Genomic DNA, 21,450 nt, shown 5'->3' with positions numbered 1-21,450 from the left:
TATAAGTCAAACTAAATTTAGAAATCACTGATTTGTTTATTTATTTATTTGCATTTTCCAACTTTTTCCAAGTTGGTTATGTAAATGACTACTGAATTTAGGTGCAGCAATACCAAGTTAACCCTTGCGTTCTTTGGGTCACAATAATCATCACATTATTGTTAATATTAATAACAGATATGAAGATAAGATATATTGGATATTTCTAAATAAATTTCACAGTTGTATTAGTACTACAAAATCTGAAGATTTCCTGTCAGTATGACCTGCAAACAGTAGCACATCCATTGTTAATTACTGAACAGCAGTGGTGTAGTGGTCGATGAGGAGGTGGGCATACCGCCACCTAGATGGATAGATCACAAATGAGAAAGTGGACATACTATCCTACATATTTCAATGGCTTTTTGTCTGATAGGTGATTATACTGTACATTGACAGAAAAAGAGGTGAGTCTACTCCATATACCTGTACATACCTTGCTTGCAAAGATCCAGCTACTGGTCTACAAGGCAGTTATCTTGCCCACACTTTTATATGGTGCAGAAGCCTAGACTATCTACAGTAGACATATAAGAGTCTTGGAGTCTTACCACCAGAGACGCCTGTGAACAATCTTGCCTATCAGCTGGAAAGAGAAGTGCACTAATATCAGAGTTCTTGAGGAAGCAAACATCGACAGCACTGCTACCACTATCATTAAACATCAGCTGAGACGGACAGGACATGTAATATGAATTCCTGACACATGCCTCCAAAAATAGGTCTTATACTCAGAACTAAATGCTGGCCAATGAGCACCAGGAGGTCAGAAAAAGCATTTCAAGGACAATATCAGGATCAAACTCAAAAAATTCCACATAAACAGCTCCAACTGGGAGAACCTTGCTCAAAACAGAACCGCAGGGAGAAACAGTTTACATGAAGGAGCCACATTCTATGAAGATGATCTCCGACAGGCTGCCAGAGTCAATGAGCAGCAAAGAAAGGGGAGAGTCCCCACCAAAGACCAAATTTGTAATTTTTGAGCCAATAACTATGCTCTGCCTTTGCCATCAAAAGCATGGTAGCACAGTGGTCCAGTGGTTAGCACTGTTGCCTCACAGCAAGACGGTCCTGGGTTCGAACCCCAGGTTGTCCCAGGTCCTTTCTGTGTGGACTTTGCATGTTCTCCCCATGTCTGCATGGGTTTCCTCCAGGTGCTCCGGTTTCCCCCCACCATCAAAAAGACATGTATGTTAGGGTTAATATCCCTGACAAAGGTAATAGGAAAGAAGAACTGGAGTTGGTCCCCAGGTGCTGTACGGAAGCTGCCCACTGCTCTTAGCTATACAGCTAGGATGGGTTAAATGCAAAGGATATCTCTTAAGCTTAAAAGGCATCTGGTATTAAAAAAATTCAAAGCTTGTTCTTCCAGTGGATATTCACAAACACCTTGTTTAAAATTCTGCCTTGAACGTCCGGGTAGCATAGCGGTCTATTCTGTTCCCTACCAACACGGGGAACACCTGTTCGAATCCCCGTGTTACCTCCAGCTTGGTTAGGCGTCCCTACAGACACAATTGGCTGTGTCTGCAGGTGGGAAGCCGGATGCAGGTATGTGTCCTGCACACTGCACTAGCGCCTCCTCTGGTCAATCAGGGCGCCTGTTCAGGGTGGAGGGGAAACTGGGGGGAATAGCATGATCCTCCCACGTGCTACGTCCCCCTGGGGAAACTCCTCACTGTCAGGTGAAAAGAAGAGGCTGGTGACTCCACATGTATCGGAGGTGGCATGTGGTAGTCTGCAGCCCTCCCCGGATTGGCAGAGGGGGTGGAGCAGCTATCGGGATGGTTCTGAGAACGGGGTGATAAGCCAGATACAATTGGGGAGAAAAAGGCAGAAAAAAAAATCTGCCTTGAAGCTGTTTTTAAGATTAGAGGACTACTTATATATGATAACAATAATAATAATATTGTGATTTATCATGATACTTGGCCAAATAATTTTCACCTTTTACATTGTGTTAAGTGTTATGATTTAATGCTATTGGTCAAAGACATGACACACGCACAACATCCACTCCATGATATGCTCCTGCAGACAAAAGCAGACAATACAAACAGACCACTATGGAACAGCAACAATTTTACACACGGCCAGCGCAGAACAAACAGGCTGAAAGCAGCAAGCTTGCCTACAGCAGTCAGACTGTACAATACAGAACTGGATGGAACAGAAGATGGATAGCTGATGTCTTTGGGGTCTCTTTTTTTGTGTTCATGTTGTATAATGTTGTTATGGCATGTTAAAACATATGCATAGTTGTATTTATGCGTATGGTTGTATTTTTAAATGTGTATGCATGAGTATGAATGTATGGGTGCATATGTGTGTATATAGATATATGAATAGTTTATATTTTTTATGAGGTACAATCATGTAAAGATACATTTCACAGGTAAATTCTGCTTCTATTCAGTTGTTAAGGGGTGGCATGGTGGCCCAATGGTTAGCATTGTTGCCTCACTGAATCTGAATCAGGGGTGTGAAGATGGGGTTGTCGTCTACATCATTTGCTGTTCCTGATCCTCACTGTGGGAACACAAAGCCATCTGAGACTATAACTGTTTAGGGCTATATGAATAAACTTGACTTGAGTGGACTGATGGACTGAGGCTAGCCAAGTACTACCTTTCTGGGAAGGTTTGAGATCGCCTTGAACGTAAAATTTGACTGGCTTCACACCAAAGACGGGTGGCGTATTAAAGGAAAAAACAACATAAAGTGTCTTAGTAAGGTATTGGGCCACCACGAGCCTCCAGAACAGCTTCAATGTTCCTTGTCATAGATTCTACAAGTCTCTGAACTCTACTGGAGGAATGGAACACCACCTCCAAAATATATTCACTCATCTGGTGTTTTGATGATGGTGGTGGAGAGCGGCGTCCAACACGTCAGTCCAAACTCTCCCATAGGTTTGCAACTAGGTTGGGATCTGGTGATTGCGAAGGCCATAGCATATGATTTACATTATTTTCATACTCATCTAACCATTCAGTGACCCCTCGTGACCTGTGGAGGGGGGCATTGTCATCCTGGAAGAGACCCCTCCCATCAGGAGAGACATGTCTTTATGCATGCTCAATAATCCAGATAAGAAAATCACAGAAAGTTGAATCAGTTCATCTGGACACAACGTTTATTGAGAGAAATGTTTCATCACTCATCTAAGTGACCTCTTCAGTCTAAACTGACTGCAGGTATCCCCACCCTTAAAAACAATACAGTGGCATTAATGACCGAAAACAACGCTTGGTTTCATAAGCAAATTGCCGTGACCATTAACTAGTGCTACAATAGCAATGTGTACAATTCACAGAAAATTGGAATGGTTGCAATCACAGCAATGTAAGATGGCAACAGTACTCTTACCCATACAGCAGCTGACACTGGGCCTGATCCGCCCACGGTCCAGCAGATCTACATAGGAGGCACATCCGCCCGTAGACCGTCCCCCGTCTCTGTGCCAATTCCGTCAGACCATTATAGCAATCACATCCACTCCTAGACTGCCCGCACCTCTGACCAGAGTTTTTTTTTTTAACTGAAAAAAACAGCAGGAACAAAGCATAGACAGGGGTCACAAGGTGTGAAAAATAATTAAAAACATACAATAAGGGAAATACAAAAGCAAAGGAGCATTATTTTACAGAAACAAATTAACAATCTACATTAAAAGATTCACATAGATGCAATAATTAACCAGCCTTCGTATTTTTTGAATGCTTAATACTTTCTAAATATTTTGAAAGGTCATTTTTGAAAACAGGAAAGAAAGGTGTACAGTTACTACATTTACATTTATGAATATAGAATTTGGCAAATATAAAGATAAAATTTATTATAAAATAGTCCTCCTCCTCCGTTGTGTATCAAAAATCCCAAAAAAGAATGTCTTTAAAGGAGACATAAAATTCATTAAGAGACCAGGAAAGAAGCATCTGTCTGTGAAAGTTTAACAGTTTGATGGGGATTTTTGAGATGTCATAGTTGCAGACTTCAATAAAAACCTCAAGCCACCTATTTTAGAAAATACGCAGGAGGGGATAACATTCCAAATGGAGTTGGGATTGTTTGGCTTCAGCCAATTTATTTTGAATGTGCTGTTTAATGTTGTGAAATCAATAATAATAATAATCTACTACTACTTTCGGCTGCTCCCGTTAGGGGTCGCCACAGCGGATCATCCATTTCCATTTCTTCCTGTCTTCTGCGTCTTCCTCTGTCACACCAGCCACCTGCATGTCTTCCCTCACCACATCCATAAACCTCCTCTTTGGCCTTCCTCTTCTCCTCTTCCCTGGCAGCTCCATATTCAGCATCCTTCTCCCAATATACTCAGCATCTCTCCTCCACACATGTCCAAGCCATCTCAATCTTGCCTCTCTTGCTTTGTCTCCAAACCGTCCAACCTGAGCGGTCCCTCTAATATAATCGTTCCTAATCCTGTCCTTCTTCGTTACTCCCAGTGAAAATCTTAGCATCTTCAACTCTGCCACCTCCAGCTCCGCCTCCTGTCTTTTCGTCAGTGCCACTGTCTCCAAACCATATAACATAGCTGGTCTCACAACCATCTTGTAAACTTTCCCTTTAACTCTTGCTGATACCCTTCTGTCGCAAATCACTCCTGACGCACTTCTCCACCCACTCCAACCTGCCTGCACTCTCTTTTTCACCTCTCTACTGCACTCCCCGTTACTTTGGACAGTTGACCCCAAGTATTTAAACTCAAATGCCTTTGTCACCTCCACCCCTTGAATCCTCACCATTCAACTGTCCTCTCTCTCATTCACGCATAGGTATTCCGTCTTGCTCCTACTGACTTTCATTCCTCTTTTCTCCAGTGCATACCTCCACCTCTCCTCAACCTGCACCCTACTCTCGCTACAGATCACAATGTCATCCGCGAACATCATTGTCCATGGAGACTCCTGCCTGATCTTGTCCGTCAACCTGTCCATCACCATTGCAAACAAGAAAGGGCTCAGAGCCGATCCTTGATGTAATCCGACCTCCACCTTGAACCCATCTGTCATTCCAACCGCACACCTCACCATTGTCACACTTCCCTCATACGTATCCTGCACCACTCCTACATACTTCTCTGCAACTCCTGACTTCCTCATACAATACCACACCTCCTCTCTCGGCACTCTGTCATGAGCTTTCTCTAAATCTACAAAGACACAATGCAACTTTTTCTGGCCTTCTCTATACTTCTCAATCAACATTCTCAAAGCAAACATCACATCTGTGGTGCTCTTTCGTGGCATGAAACCATACTGCTGCTCGCTGATCGTCACCTCTCCTCTTAACCTAGCTTCTATTACTCTTTCCCAAATCTTCATGCTGTGGCTGATCAACTTTATACCTCTGTAGTTGTTACAGTTCTGCACATCGCCCTTGTTCTTGAAAATCGGTACCAGTATGCTTCTTCTCCACTCCTCAGGCATCCTCTCACTTTCCAGGATTGTGTTAAACAATCTAGTTAAAAACTCCACTGCCATCTCTCCTAAACATCTCCATGCCTCCACAGGTATGTCATCAGGACCAACTGCCTTTCCACTCTTCATCCTCTTCATAGCTGCCCTCACTTCCTCCTTGCTAATCCGCTGAACTTCCTGATTCACTATCCCTACATCATCCAACCTTCTCTCTCTCTCATTTTCTTCATTCATCAGCCCCTTAAAGTATTCCTTCCACCTTCTTAGCACACTCTCCTCGCTTGTCAGCACATTTCCATCTCTATCCTTGATCGCCCTAACTTGCTGCACATCCTTTGCAGCTTGGTCCCTCTGTCTAGCCAATCGGTACAAGTCCTTTTCTCCTTCCTTAGTGTCTAACCTGTCATACAACTCACCATACGCCTTTTCCTTTGCCACCTGTCTCTTCGCTTTATGTTGCGTCTCCTTGTACTCCTGTCTACTTTCTTCATCTCTCTTACTATCCCACTTCTTCTTTGCCAGCCTTTTCCTCTGTATAATTTGCTGTACTTCCTCATTCCACCACCAAGTCTCCTTGTCTTCCTTCCTCTGTCTTGATGACACACCAAGTACCTTCCTAGCTGTCTCCCTCACTATTTCTGCAGTGGTTTTCCAGCCATCTGGCAACTCTTCACTACCACCCAGTGCCTGTCTTAACTCCTGCCTGAACTCCACACAACAGTCTTCCTTCTTCAACTTCCACCATTTGATCTTCGGCTGTGTCTTCACTCGCTTCCTCTTCTTGGTCTCCAAAGTCATCCTACAGACCACCATCCGATGCTGCCTAGCTACGTTCTCCCCTGTCACCACCTTGCAGTCTCCAGTCCCTTTTAGATGGTGCCTTCTACATAAGATATAGTCCACCTGTGTGCACTTTCCTCCACTCTTGTACGTCACCCTGTGTTCCTCCCTCTTCTTGAAATATGTATTCACCACAGCCATTTCCATCCTTTTCGCAAAATCGACCACCATCTGTCCTTCCACATTTCTCTTCTTGACTCCATACCTTCCCATCACCTCCTCATCACCTTTGTTCCCTTCACCAACATGTCCATTGAAGTCCGCTCCAATCACCACTCTCTCCTCCTTGGGTACCCTCCCCACCATGTCGTCCAACTCATTCCAGAATTCTTCTTTTTCATCCATCTCACACCCAACTTGCGGGGCATATGCGCTGATAACATTCAGCAATAAACCTTCAATTTCCAGCTTCATACTCATCACTCCGTCTGACACTCTCTTCACCTCCAGCACGCTCTTGACATACTCTTCCTTCAGAATTACCCCTACCCCATTACTCCTCCCATTCACACCATGGTAGAAGAGTTTGAACCCACCTCCGATACTCCTGGCCTTACTCCCCTTCCACCTGGTCTCTTGCACACACAGTATGCCTACCTTTCTTCTTTCCATCATGTCAGCCAGCTCTCTCCCTTTACCAGTCCTAGTGCCAACATTCAAAGTTCCAACTTTCACCTCCACATGCCTACCCTTCCTCCTCTCTAGCTGCCTCTGGACATGCTTTCCCCCTCTCCTTCTCCTTCGCCCAACAGTAGCATAGTTTCCACCGACACCCTGCTGGTTAACAGTACCGGTGGCGGTCGTTGGTAACCCCGGCCTTGACCGATCCGGTATGTAAGTCTTATTTATGATCCGCATATTTGATTTGGCAAAGATTTTACGCCGGATGCCCTTCCTGACGCAACCCTCCCCATTTGTCCGGGCTTGGGACTGGCACTAAGGATGCACTGGCTTGTGCATCCTCAGTGGCTGGGTTGTTTAGAGCTCGATTGTATGATTGTATGATTCAAATATTGACCATTGTACCATTGTAACGTTATTTAATGGTCTCTTCTATTTACATATGAAACAGATTGTTGTTTTCGGTCGTTATGTCACTGTATTGTTTATAAAGGTGGGGATATCTACAGTCCGTTGAGACTGAAGAGGTCACGTAGTGATTAAACGTTTCTCTCAGTAAACGTTGGACTGATTCAAGATAGAAATGTTTCATCATAGGATAAAGGTGATCACTCAGAGTAACTTTGCATTAATTTGCAGTGACCCTTCCCTCTAAGGGGACAAGTGTATCCAAACCATACCAGGAAAATGTCCCCGCAGCATAGCAAGAGCCCCCGGCCCTGGGCATTCAGGGTTCTGGATGTCATGGGTTGCTTTGTTACATAAGCATGCAAAAACCTACAACGTCTAAATAAGTAAAATGATCTAATGTGGCAGTGGCGGGGATTGGGCGAAAGGTGTTGAGGGAATCTGAATTCTCTTTACCGCATGTTTTTTGCTTTATCGGTTCTCTGAACGCCTCAAAAAGGAAGCAAATGTCATTTCACATTTCCACCGCATAGTGACGCTGTAGCCAAAAGAGTAAAACACCACCCAAGATAAACATCCTTTTCTCTTTCAATCTCTCCCCCAGTTTCCGGAACACCAGTGTCGCTTTGCTCAAAAGATAGAAAATGGAATCCTGAGAACTCGCTAGCTTTCATATTGTGAAACCCCGTTTCAGAAGCCTCTAGTTGAAGAACCCGAATTTACCATAAGCGATATTCACAAAAGTTTCAAGGTAATAAAAACAACTTAGTATTTCATTACCGTTTCCTCTGAATGTCCCTTTTCTCACTAGCTTGTTATCTTCGTAGCTAACTAAGTTAGCTGGGTAGCAATCGTCATCGTCCTTAGCGGACGTCGCTATAATTTAGCTAGTTAATGCTAACTATCTTAACGCTATAAGGAAAATATCAAGTGCGTGTTCAGTAATACATCCATGCTTTTCGCAAAATTGACTATAACTTTGACCTTGAGACAAGTTTAGAGTGCGTATACACACTCTCATCACACAAATCGAAAATACTTCCATTAACACTAACTGATGTCACTAAGGGCACTTGATGAGAACTTGTAAACTAGCTTAACGTTAACTCTATTGGTAATAACCCTAGTCGGCTAGCCAATTCGCTAACTCCCGTTTAGCCGCTTGTCAAGGTAGCGGAGACGTAATTAGCTTTGAAAGCCTGTTGGATCTAGCAAGACAATGATCTTTGGAGTTGACATAGACGGTGAACACCGCCCAGCTAAGGCGAAAGTAATGACAACGTGCTGGCAAGCATTAACGCAGTGTAGGTTAAAACGACATGTTTTTAACCACCGGGTAGTTGCTTGTCAAACGGCACTAAAGCGAGTTGTTTACGTTCTGATGTAACGCTAAGGCTGGTTACCATCAGCAGCATATTAGCATGCTAAGGAGTGTTAGCTAGATGATGCCATTTTGTTTTTCACGGTTGTGGCCTACTGCTTGTTGATTCTGAGGACTTCTGATCTAAGGTTTTACGATTACGACAAACGACTGTTTGACACATGTAATTCATTGAAGTTTTGAGAGACAACCTACCCAGGTATTGTACAGCCAGGATGGGGCCACGTTTCGAACGATAGCAGTAGCTTAGCTATCAGTCAGGTTAACGTGCTACCTAGCCGTGTATACTATGAACCCCGATATCTGGTGGTATCCGTATCAGGCCCTAACTGGTCACTTGTGTGTGTATCTCTCTCTCTCTCTCTCTATATATATATAGATATACATACATATATAAAATGTAAGGTCATTTGGGATAGGCGCTGACATTTTACCCAACTTATTAAGGTCCCTATCTAACACGTTCAGAAGGCCATCACACTTAGATATTGAAGAGTTGAGTGGAAAATTGATTGTCAATCGACAAATCTGAGGAATTTTTAAGAGTGTTACTATTGGACTCCCACTGCAAGACCTCAACCTGTTAAGCTGTAGAATCGTCAGATCTGTTCTCATGTGACGTTGTGAGCTGTACAATGTTGAAAATATAGTGCACATGGGGTTTTGGTTTTATTTCTTAGGAACTGTTAGTGAACTGTTCAGTTATATACTCTGTACATTTCATTATTAAGGTCAATGAGCTCTGTGTGTTTCTAGATATTTAAGATAGTTTGGCACTCCCATGTTCTCTTTTCTTTGCTGCAGCAACTGGATCCTGGTCGAAAGCACTCTTCAACCTCTCTGCCGTCTGCATTTATGGAGGGGTCTGACAGTTCAGAGCAAAGTGGTAGCGACCAGTCAGAGATGCAGCGCAGAAGACAGCTGGACCGTCTGGACAGGGAGGAGGCGTTCTACCAGTTTGTCAACAATCTTAGTGATGAGGACTACCGCCTAATGAGAGACAACAATCTTTTGGGCACTCCAGGTAATAAAGCCATAATCTTAATTAAATTAATTAGTGACATGACAAATCTGTAAAAATAATGATGTTGTAAAGGTTAAAATGGGAGTACACTGGGGCAAATTACAGGTTTGCCTCTGCTAGACATTATTTGCTGCCAACCTTCAGTTATTTTATTTGTTATTTTTCCCCCAGCTCAAATTTGTTTTATTACCTATCAAGCAATACATTGGAAAAGTCATTTTATCTTCCTTTTTTTTCTATACATCTTCCCCACTTGAATAGAAAGCGCAATCTTAACTGATTTTCAGCAAACGTAGCTGCCTATATGTTAACTTCTGTCACTATGCTTAAAAAAAGAAAAGAAAAAAAAAAGCCTGAGGACTGCTGAAGACGCCCAATCCCTTTCTGCCCCATGACAGTGGAGGGGGGAATGTAAGTTTGGAGCATCCTTTAGCGGAGCATCCAGCAAGGAGAGGGGATTGAATGGACAGTGGCATGTCCTGGTAAGTCTGGTGGTTTTCAGTATTGTCCTGTTGCTGTGTTCAAAGAAGACCAAACAGCTATATGGGCCAGTACAGTACAAATATCAGTACCCAGTCTCTTTTTCTCCCTACTCACAATAACACTTTTTTCTGTCTTCAAATATTTTGCTGAGACAGTTGTCCTCTCTTCCACTTAAAGTCTGACAGATAGCTGAGAGGTCCATCTGCTGAAGCCTCCTCTCTGCATTAAATCAGAAATAATTTGTTCCAGTTGTCATGGGTTAAGCTATTATCAGCCCTCCGTGTCTTTTTTTCCAGCTTGACTCAGGTGGTCAGACAAAAGGCAGTGCATGAATTACATGGTGGTAATCCTCAGAGAAGAAAAAGCTGAACTGTCAAAAAAATTTAGCTTGCTTTTTAATAAAACATTGATGTTTTGTTAATATCTTTCTTTAGGTGAGATTACAGCCGATGAGTTGCTCAGTCGACTTCAGCAAATCAAAGATGGTCCAGAGCAACAGAATAACAACTCTAATGCTGACAATGGAGAAGCCATTGGTAAGTTTGTGAATTTCTTCTCAAAAGTTTATTATGGTTGATTGATTTGCTTTGGCACTCCCTAACCTTCACTGTCTTTTAAAACTAGTGGAAGGCTCTGAGGATTCTTCAGGTGGGGATACTCTCCTGGACTGGCTGAACACCGTAAGGCGCACGGGCAACACAACTAGAACTGGTCACCGCGGCAACCAGTCATGGCGGGCAGTGAGCCAGACCAATCCAAATAGTGGAGACTTTCGCTTCAGCCTGGAAATCAATGTGAACCGCAACTTGAATGAGCAACAGGCCGTTGTTGAGGGGGGGCAGGAGACTGCAGAGGGACCAGCGGCAATAGCAGATGCTGGACAACAGGTGTCTATGGATACAGAGGAGGTGGTGGAAGAACCAGTTGTAGAAGAGGTGGCCGTTATAGTGGAGCCTGAGCCTGAATTAGAAGAAGTGGTTCCACGGGAGATGCTATCAGAACCTCCAAGTCCACCTGCAGTTTTGGCAGTTCAGCCACCAATTTCTCCTGCTCCGCGTCGAGGTCAGAGAAGAGCCCGTAGTGGCAGTCCAGAACCACGCAGAACCAGGGCCCGCACGGCCAGGAGCCGCTCCCCTCTCACCCTGGATAGGCTAGATGGTCTTCATCATCCTCGGCATGCTCCCCGCTTTAATAGCCCCATTTCTCTCTCTGTGCCCCCAGTGGAGGGCAGTTCCAGGACTCGACAACATGTACTTTCTAGGCAGAGCACTGTTGAGAATGATGCACAGTCTTCTAGGACTGGAGAAGGATCAGCCCCAGAGATCCCCAGTGTCAGATCTCAAGAGGGAGAAGCTACAGGTGGGGAGGGGGGTGCAGCTGGTCGCCGTCCCCCAACCATCATGCTTGATCTCCAGGTGCGTCGTGTGCGTCCAGGCGAGTATCGCCAGAGGGACAGCATTGCCAATCGCACCCGCTCACGCTCACAGAACTCAAACAATACCTTCCTTTTCGAGAGTGAACGTGGCGGCTTTCGCAGGACCTTTTCGCGCTCGGAACGTGCAGGTGTGAGGACCTACGTCAGCACCATCCGTATCCCTATCCGGAGGATCTCTGATACTGGTCTCGGGGAGGCGACCTCTATGGCGCTCCAGTCGATGATTAGACAGATCATGACGGGGTTTGGTGAGCTCAGCTACCTCATGGACTCAGACTCAGAATCTTCAGACTCAACCCGTGGAGCCAACACACCTGCGGATCTGTCCGAGGCCCTGAACAACCCAGATGCTGCTGGGGCTACAGCTGCTGCTGTGGATGAGCCACCTGTGGATGCTGGAAGTAGAGCTGAGGCAAGGACAGTAGAAAGTGAAACAGAGGAAGGCCTGGCCTCAAGTCCAGCTGCAAGGGAGGGTACTGGTGGCAGGGCACGTCCTAGACCCCCTATCAACCTGGAGGAGCCTAGCTCACTGCCCTTCCTAAGGCTTGCCCACTTCTTCCTCCTCAATGATGATGATGAGGACCAGCCCCAAGGGCTGACCAAAGAGCAGATTGACAACCTCTCTATGCGCAACTTTGGGGAGAGTGATGCCTTGAAGACTTGCAGTGTCTGCATTACAGAGTATGCAGAGGGAAACAAGTTAAGGAAGCTGCCTTGCTCTCATGAATACCATGTTCACTGCATCGACCGCTGGCTGTCTGAAAACTCCACTTGCCCTATTTGCCGTAGGGCTGTTCTGGTGTCTGCCAATCGAGAAAGTGTGGTGTAGTGGCAGGAGATGAAAGCTGTTTCCATAGCTGGCTCTGTCAGTTATAGCAGACAGCGGGCCTTTCTCTCAGTTTATCAGTGGTATCTAATACCTCAAGTCTGTGAGAGATGTACAGATGGACATCTATCTCCAATGTTTATTTATTGTTTTTCGATTTTGTTTTGTTTTTCCTGATGCCAGTTGCGAGTTTTATCCATAATGTAGTTATGGGTTTGATTTGGGATGTTCTTAACTATGATACGTTGGTATCAGCTGATATTCGTTCTTAATTAGTACTTTGCTGATTGGCGTTTTGAACTTAATTAGGATGCTGTACACCAGTTTGTCCCTCTGACACCCATTATCTAATGTTTTGCGTGAGTTCAAATATGCATCTAAGGCAGCATCAGTCCAGGATATTTTACTTGTTCACATCACTTAAAAGTGTAACTATTTTTTTCACCTGTAACTTCACCATAACCTGACATATATGTTAGGAGAAAAGGCTTGTTTAAATAAAAGAAAAATTAAAGACATACTTTGTATTGATAAATTCGTATTGTAATGTGATGGCTGATATTTCAAATTCATTTTTATATTGGCTAAAAAACAATCCAAGTTAAGCATCCCTAGGTGTGGTAGCTGGTGATGCCAAAACTACAAGACAGTGGTTCACCATATCCAACCATGCTTAACTTTACTTATTCTTCATCTGCAAGAAAACTTGCAAGAATATTTTTGAGTGGCATGGACTTTCAAAAAATGTCAAAGCTTGCTGCATTGTTTTAAATTTAAAATGTAGATTGTTGTACAGACTTTAGGTGAATGATAGGTGCAACTAAGATAACTTTTGGAATGCTTAAGTTTATTTTGGAATCATATTGCATCTTTGTTTTAATGATCACAAAAAAATTGACAGGTATTTATACCTGGTAATTGAGCTGTACCGATACTGACATCAGATATGGGGTTGATACCAGGTAAAGGTTAAAGTTAAAGGTGTTGGTGTCTGGAATGCTAGAATCCAATACCAAGATGAACAAGTGACGGGTCAAATTTTAGAGCAAAGTGACTTTTTAAAAAAAAATACACAATAGAATGTTGGTTCTCTTGAATGAGAGGAATGAAATCGATACATCTAAAAATCATACTGTCCTATCATACTCACACTACTGGTTTAATTCTTTGTTGTTCAGTGTATGTGATGAATTGGTTGTATCAATGAAATGCACTCAATTGATATGGTTGTTACACGGTATTGGTGTATCCCTACCTAAAATGAAGTGCTGAAAGGCCTGTTTGTCAACTGAATTCAAGAAAAATTTAATTCTGATGTCTGATGAAAGACTACTTGTACACCAGTCATGACTTTCATTACTCACCCAAAGGTTTGAGTGTCAGACGTTTACCTTATCTGAAATAATTGTCTTTGTCCTTGTGTCTCGTCAAATAAGACACCAGTAAATAGCAGAGACGCTTACCCACTTTGACCTAATGCCTCATGTGTGATGGCGTCATATCTGGAATGTACGTGCAATACATAAAAATACAAAAAGCAGAACGTAAAGAAATACAAACCATTATATATATGTGTATATTATTCCTAAACTATTGTAGACTGTTAAGATTTCTCTTAAATGAAGACTTGTTACCTTTTTAAGTGTGTTGAAGCTTTTTTTTAAATTTTTATTCAGAATTTCTGTACATGTCTGTAGCTTTATGACTAGAAAGAATTACTTTGACTGAAAGGAATAGGAGGGCCACAGTTTCAAGCCACCCTGTCAACATTCATAATTTGTATTTGCCACTATTACTACTGCCCTGTGTTTGCTATAAAGGTTCGAGAGTTTTAAGACAATCATTATTGGAAATGATAGTCTTAAATGAAATTTGTTTGCTCTTTTTATGTTGACAGTTTAGTACACTCAATTCAAACTAACGTCTTTTCTGGTTTAACAAGTTATACAATAAAATCCATTTTAGGTATGGATTGTATTGCCATGCATTATATTGCCTCAGAGTTGTGCCCTGGATTCGACTAACAGCCAAGTGTTCCCCAAGAGCACTCCGTCACCATGCAGTATACTTTCATTTGTACATGTATGCCCTAGTTAGACTGTGTCCTTTTTTATTTATGTTATAAATGATAAAACCGGTTTGGGCTGATTATTTGGAGTTCATATGTGATGTTTGGGGGAGGGCAAACTATAGATTCACACATCCTCTTTGAAAACGGATTCTGAAGATGTTGAATTTTAGGAAAAGTGTTAATTTTTTTCCTCCACTGTTTTCAGTATTAAAGATTACAGACACATGTTGCATGATTCTTTGGCCACATACTATGCACCTAGCAAACGTAAGGCTAGTGCATCTGTCTTTTGTTAGGGGTGAAAAGGTGACAAACGTTGGCCTTGCTGGTTCATTTCAGAGAAAGATCTCTCAAATTCCCCGTGTTGTTTTTCTTTTTTTCCTTCCCAGTCATTTTCATCAATTCATTTTTAATTGATAACGTTATCAGGGCTTGCAATTTGACCTTGTTTTAAGTTAAACTGTCGGCTCAAAGCCACTGATGTGAAATGACGCATCTGGCATGTGTACCAGTCCAATGGACTTCCGGAATAGTCCAGGTATTACGGTAAAACTTCGACGGTTACCGAGGAGGTGAAGAGGGAAATAAAAGGGGCTTCACCGTCCGCCAGGATGTCGCTTGTAATCGCGGGGACTCGTTTGGCAAACTTTCAAGGACTTTATTTGAAGGTATTTAACCTTACTTTGTAAAATGAAACAAGCACTTGGCTCATTATCAGGCCTCATGGTTTGAACAGAAATACAACCGTAACTTGAAATGGCAGCTTCATGAAGCTTTTACACGGCTGATCATTCCGAAATATTCATAAACGTTGAATAAATGCCACCTAAAAAAAGTTACGCTAAAAGATGTTCAATTGATTTGTTGAATATGACGTATCACTTATTTTGTCAACTGTCACACTTAGACGCTATAAAAATGTGGCGGTTATCTCGACTCACTCCACAGTGTTGTGATACTCAAATTGACCACATAGTGGCGCTACTGTCAAACTATTGGATGTAAAAAGATAATTTTTCACAGGATCATAGAGCTTTTCAGATTCATCCAGCCATCCATCCATTATCCAAGCCGCTTATCCGAATTCGGGTCGCGGGGATGCTGGAGCCTATCATATTCATATGATATTCATTTGTTTGTTTTACGTCCTGCAGACTCTCTCCAGTCAAACGTCACGAGTATTCAGATTTAACAGCGCCTGTCCAGTTCAACTGAGCCACTTGGACCACCTGGTCCTAACAGTGAAAAGTATTCCCAACACCATCAATTTCTACTCCTCAGTGCTTGGCATGAAGGTGATCACTTTCAAGGTATGGCCTGTATACACCTAACTTAAGGGTTGAGGGTTCCGTTTTCCGTATTTACCTGTATATAATACGAGAACCTGACTTGTAACTGGGAAAGTGCACCTTCTGTCAGTGGAGAATAGTCACTAGATGGCAGGCTTTGATTACATGTAGGCTACATTTACAACAGATCTATGCTCAATCTAGACATTTATGGCGACTGTACCTTATTGACCTCCACATTGTGTCTTTCTCATTCATTTATTAAGGGCGACCGTAAGGCCCTGGGGTTTGGAAAGCAGAAGTTTAACCTTCACCAAATTGGTGCAGAATTTGAACCCAAAGCCAGGCGACCAACCTCAGGGTCTGCAGATCTGTGTCTCATCACTAAGACCCCTCTGGGTACAGTTGCTGCACACTTGAAGGTATTTTGCTTTTGGCATAGCTAAGTGTCATTTATTATTAAGACCGGTTACCTGACTTGGTTGTGATTTAAAAAAATGATTGACCTGTAGTATCCAGTAGATGCCACTCAAAAATTGGGATTGAAATTGGAGCCACTGAAATTCCTAACGTTGGTCAAGTGGTTTTCGAGACCTCTCCCTGCTTCTCTGCAGGCTTGTGGGATCAAAATAGAGGAGGGTCCAGTGGAGAGGAGTGGAGCTGTAGGGGCCATCACCTCACTGTACTTCCGGGATCCGGATGACAATCTCATCGAAGTCTCAGTCTACAACCAGCCAGCATCAGAAGACATCTCTTAGGATGTATTTATAACTTGTTAGGCTTTGTTTGGAAATTCAGATTTATGGGATTTTTTTTTTTTACTTCTCTGGCAAACATTTAATAAACCACCAGAATTATTTTTGAATGGCCTATCAATCAGCTCTTGGAGACCAACTTTGTACAGTACTTGTTAAAATTGTGTTTGAAGGCCCCCTCTCAGTTCAGCAACACATGCACTACTATTAGGCCAAGGTAGATAACATCAGTTTACCATGCTGAGGCCCCCAAATTACTGTATAATTGTACTGACCAGTGGCTGCCATTTGCAATGTGCGTGAGAAACGGAAACAGAGAGTTTACTATAGATATACTCCTAGTTTAGCTGCTGAAGTGAAAAACTCCTGACTAGACATGAAGATGTAAAAGGGGCATACAGGTATTTTGCTGTAAAATAATATTTCAGAATGTTAGGAGAGAAATGTGTAATATCACTTGTTCAAATTATATTACATTCTTTCCGTCCTACAAGATGAAATCCTCTGTTGGGTATTTTTCAGGTTGACTTTTGATATATTTTTTTAAACTACATCACTGTCTTTTCTCATGATTTGTCAAAAAAACAAAAAAAACAAAACAAAAACCCTTTAAATCTTATGGGATTTCAGTAAAAAAAAAAGCAATATTTTCTTGGGGCAGGTCTTTCAACATGAAATAAAAACAGCTAAAATACGATTGAAAAGGCATAAACTGTAGTCATTGATCGAGATTAGAATCAGTTGATTTATAAGATACAAGAAAAGTTCATGCATCTTGATAGCATCGAGACGTCTATATTGCATTCTGGCTTAAATAGAGCAGAAATACTGTGTAATAACACCTAACATAGGGTTGCATGGGGGCAGGGGAAGGTATCCCCCCCACATGAGTCAGTTCATAATCAAATATCCACATTGAATGTGTGTTTGTAGAGTTACGTGCTGTTTCTAATCATGGTTGTGCTCCAGATTTGGGTGATGTTTAACAATTAACTATAAAGTAAAATATTTTTTTCCAAGTCATCCATCCTGAAAAGAGAATGTTTGCAAGTGAATACACTCCCTGTTAGATTCGGGGAAAAAAATAAAAACAAATAACAGCTAGACACTTCTAACACTCTTTATTTGTAGAGAATCAGAGGGACAGCGACAAAAAAGGGAGTTTCAGGAGAAAAAAAAGTTATTCTACACATCATCTATGGGTGTCTGCGGATGTGTATAATAAGCCAGCATAATGCTATTACTTGTAAAGTGAATCCTCCTGTGTGCCTTGCAAGTTTACCATTTATTTACAGTTTCTGAAAATGACTCCGGAGACACAACTGGTGCTATATGGAATCAAAAGAAAAAGACAAAAGTTGCACACAAACACACCGTCACAGTAGAGCTCTAGCATGTCATAATTCCTCAGTGTTTGTCCGCATCGCCTCACTAAGAATAAGAAAAGTGCTTTGAAATTGACGAATGGTACGACAGCAAGAAAAATTCTTTCCAGACATGAAAGGACCTAGTTTGTTTATATGCTAATTAATAGTAATAAACAGTTGCGGTAACCCTAAATACAGATATGATATCTGAAGTGTAAATGTAAATGTTTGAAATGGGCATATGAAGGAGATAAAACAAACTGAAACCAGCTTTTTTTGTTTGTTTTGCTCTATTTGTTCAAAGCAATATATCGGTCTGCTGCACGGTAGGGTGACGAAGCTTTTTTTGTTTTTTGAGCAAATCTAACCTCTGACGTCAGGTTTATTTAGCCATTGTGGTGACCCACATCTATATAACTAGAGACATTCACCTAAGAGATAATGTACTTCCGCTTCCGGTCCAGAGTTCAGTGTCGTTGTCGAATGTATGACATGCCAAGTTGGAGCTAGTAAACTACCTCGACTACGTCTACTCTCACGTCTCCTGTCTCGTTGTTTTCTAACTCCACATTGGTGACCCCGACGTGATCGAACTACTAATACGAGTATGTCTGACAACGATGACGCCGGTGCTAACAACATGGCTATTGCTAACGCTAGCATTTACACCGCTACTGTGAAGCTACCCGACTTTTGGCAGCATAATCCACGGCCGTGGTTTCAACATGTGGAAGCACAGTTCCAGCTGAGAGGGATAACGCAGGATGCAACGCAGTACTTCCACGTAGTGGCGGCGTTAGACGCATCGACAACGGCGCGAGCAATGACGCTGTTGGAAGCTCCGCCAGCTGCTGGCAAGTACGATGCTATAAAGACATTCCTCCTGAAACTATTTGAACTGTCGGAGCTGGAGAAGGCAGACCGTTTACTGTCCCTGAATGGCCTCGGCGACGGCAAACCGTCTGAGTTAATGGAAAAAATGCTGTCTGTGCTGGGATCGGCTGATCCGGCCTTTCTTTTCACACACGTTTTTCTGAGGCAGCTCCCCGCACCTGTACGCACAGCACTGGCCAGTTCTCCTCTCGCCGCCTCCAAGGACTACCGTTCTCTGGCTGCTGAAGCAGACAGGGTTTTCCTGGCCAACCGGCAACAGTTTGTGCATGCCCTGCTACCCCACCAGACCACCTCACCACCACCTGTGTACGACTATATGGACACCGCGGCTGCGGCTGCGGTGACTCTGTTATTACCATGCCAGGTTTGGGGCAAAAGCAAAACGGTGTCGCAAACCCTGCAGTTACAGGGTTCAGGGAAACGCCAAGGCCGGCGCTCGTTAACGGCTATGGGCGCCGGCCGTGACTGCAAGCTGTTGTTCATCAGAGACTCCTTGTCGGGCCGGCGGCTGCTGGTTGACTCTGGCGCTCAACGCAGCATACTACCAGCACAAGCTGTGGACACGATGACCGACAGTCACGGCCCCCAGATGGACGCCGCCAACGGCACGTCCATTCGGACGTACGGTATCAGACATGTGGACGTGTGTTTTGGCGGCCGACGTTTCGGCTGGGACTTTGTGATGGCTGCTGTATCCACCCCGCTCCTAGGTGCGGATTTCCTCTGTGCTTTCAACCTGCTGGTGGATGTTAAAAACTGTCGCGTGATTGATGCCGTCTCTTTTGCGTCATACCCCTGCACGCTCGGGGGCGCTGGAGCGCTGTGCCTCGCTAACACACTCTCCACCGGGGATCCATACCAACGCCTGCTCGCAAATTTCCCCGAGCTCACCACACCCACCTTCTCCTCGGCGGTGGCCAAGCACGGCGTGGAACATCATATCACCACAGTGGGCCCCCCAGTTTACGCCCGGGCCCGACGCCTCGACTCGGCCAAGCTCGCAATAGCCAGGGAGGAGTTTTCGACTATGGAGCGCCTCGGCATTGTCCGCCGTTCTGACAGCCCGTGGGCTTCCCCTCTTCACATGGTTACTAAGGCCAACGGGGGTTGGCGCCCGTGCGGGGACTACCGTCGCCTAAACAATGCCACGACCCCCGACCGGTACCCCATACCGCACATACAAGATTTCTCTACCCACCTGGCGGGCGCTGCCATCTATTCCAAAATCGACTTAGTGCGGGGGTATCACCAAGTGCCGGTCCACCCACTGGATGTCCCAAAAACGGCTGTCATCACACCCTTTGGGCTCTTTGAGTTTTTACGTATGCCTTTCGGCCTTAAAGGGGCGGCGCAGACGTTTCAGCGCCTTATGGATTCTGTGCTCCGCGACATGCCATTTTTGTTTGTGTACTTAGACGACATCCTCGTGGCCAGCGCGTCGGCGGAGGAACACATGACGCACCTCAGACAGCTGTTTGACAGGCTCAGCGAACACGGCCTCATCATCAACCCAGCTAAGTGTCAGTTCGGGGAGTCGTCCATCACCTTCCTCGGGCACCACATCACTCCACAGGGGGCCGTTCCCCTCCCTGCCAGGGTTGAGGCTGTCACCATGTTCCCCCGCCCCCGCACTGTACAGTCGCTGCAGGAATTCCTGGGCATAGTGAACTTTTATAACCATTTCGTGTCCCGTGCCGCCCACATCATGCGTCCCCTGTATGAGGCCCTGCGGGGTAAGAAGTCTAAGGACGAGCTGGACTGGTCTTCGGGGATGGACGAGGCTTTTGTGGCCGCCAAGACCGCGCTGGCCAACGCTGCGCTGCTAGCTCACCCGTCGCCTACCGCCCCCATAGCCCTTACAACGGATGCCTCCGACTACGCCGTGGGGGCCGTGTGTGAGCAGTGGGTGGGGGGGGGGCTGGCAGCCGTTGGCGTTCTTCAGTAAACAACTCCGTGAGAGCGAGCGCAAATACAGCACCTTTGATAGGGAACTACTGGGTCTCTTCCTCGCAACCAGACACTTTAGGTTCCTATTGGAGGGCCGACAGTTCACCGCTTTCGTGGACCACAAACCGCTGACGTTCTGTATGGCCAAAACCTCAGAACCGTGGTCTGGGCGTCAGCAGCGCCATCTCGCGGCGGTTTCCGAGTTTACCACGGACATACAACACGTGTCGGGCAAGGATAACTCCGTCGCCGACTGCCTTTCACGGGCGGTTGTTAACGCCGTTCACTTGGGACTCGACTACGCCGCTATGGCAGCGGACCAAGCCAAGGACGCGACCGTTCAAGACTACCGGTCGACCCCTACGGCGCTACGGCTGGAGGACGTGACGTTCGACGCGGCCAACACCACCCTCCTCTGTGACATCTCCACCGGTCAACCGCGCCCCCTGGTGCCTACTTCCTGGCGGCGCCGAGTTTTCGACACCGTCCACGGCCTTTCCCACCTGGGAGTGAAGGCCTCGACCAAGCTGGTGAGCGTCAAGTTTGTTTGGCCTGGGCTCCGTAGGGATGTTAGAGCCTGGGCCGGCTCGTGTGTGGCGTGCCAACGCGCCAAGGTGCACCGC

At 44.6% G+C, this 21,450-nt stretch overlaps 2 protein-coding genes across 2 annotated transcripts; both read left to right on the top strand.

The window, feature by feature from the left end:
• The first annotated feature begins 7,969 nt into the window (after nucleotides 1–7,969).
• On the top strand, nucleotides 7,970–14,794 carry rlim (ring finger protein, LIM domain interacting). Its single transcript, XM_056280735.1, has 4 exons — nucleotides 7,970–8,106; nucleotides 9,541–9,760; nucleotides 10,678–10,779; nucleotides 10,868–14,794. The coding sequence occupies exons 2-4, from the start codon at nucleotides 9,592–9,594 to the stop codon at nucleotides 12,505–12,507; spliced, it is 1,911 nt and encodes a 636-aa protein (XP_056136710.1). The 5' UTR covers nucleotides 7,970–8,106; nucleotides 9,541–9,591; the 3' UTR covers nucleotides 12,508–14,794.
• Nucleotides 14,795–15,067: 273 nt separating this feature from the next.
• Nucleotides 15,068–17,264, top strand: glod5 (glyoxalase domain containing 5). Its single transcript, XM_056294005.1, has 4 exons — nucleotides 15,068–15,243; nucleotides 15,730–15,885; nucleotides 16,131–16,286; nucleotides 16,479–17,264. The coding sequence occupies exons 1-4, from the start codon at nucleotides 15,187–15,189 to the stop codon at nucleotides 16,620–16,622; spliced, it is 513 nt and encodes a 170-aa protein (XP_056149980.1). The 5' UTR covers nucleotides 15,068–15,186; the 3' UTR covers nucleotides 16,623–17,264.
• The last annotated feature ends 4,186 nt before the right edge of the window (nucleotides 17,265–21,450 follow it).

This window comes from Lampris incognitus, chromosome 1 (assembly GCF_029633865.1).
Source record: "Lampris incognitus isolate fLamInc1 chromosome 1, fLamInc1.hap2, whole genome shotgun sequence".
NCBI lineage: Eukaryota > Metazoa > Chordata > Actinopteri > Lampriformes > Lampridae > Lampris > Lampris incognitus.
This window is presented reverse-complemented; position numbering and strand designations above follow the sequence as displayed.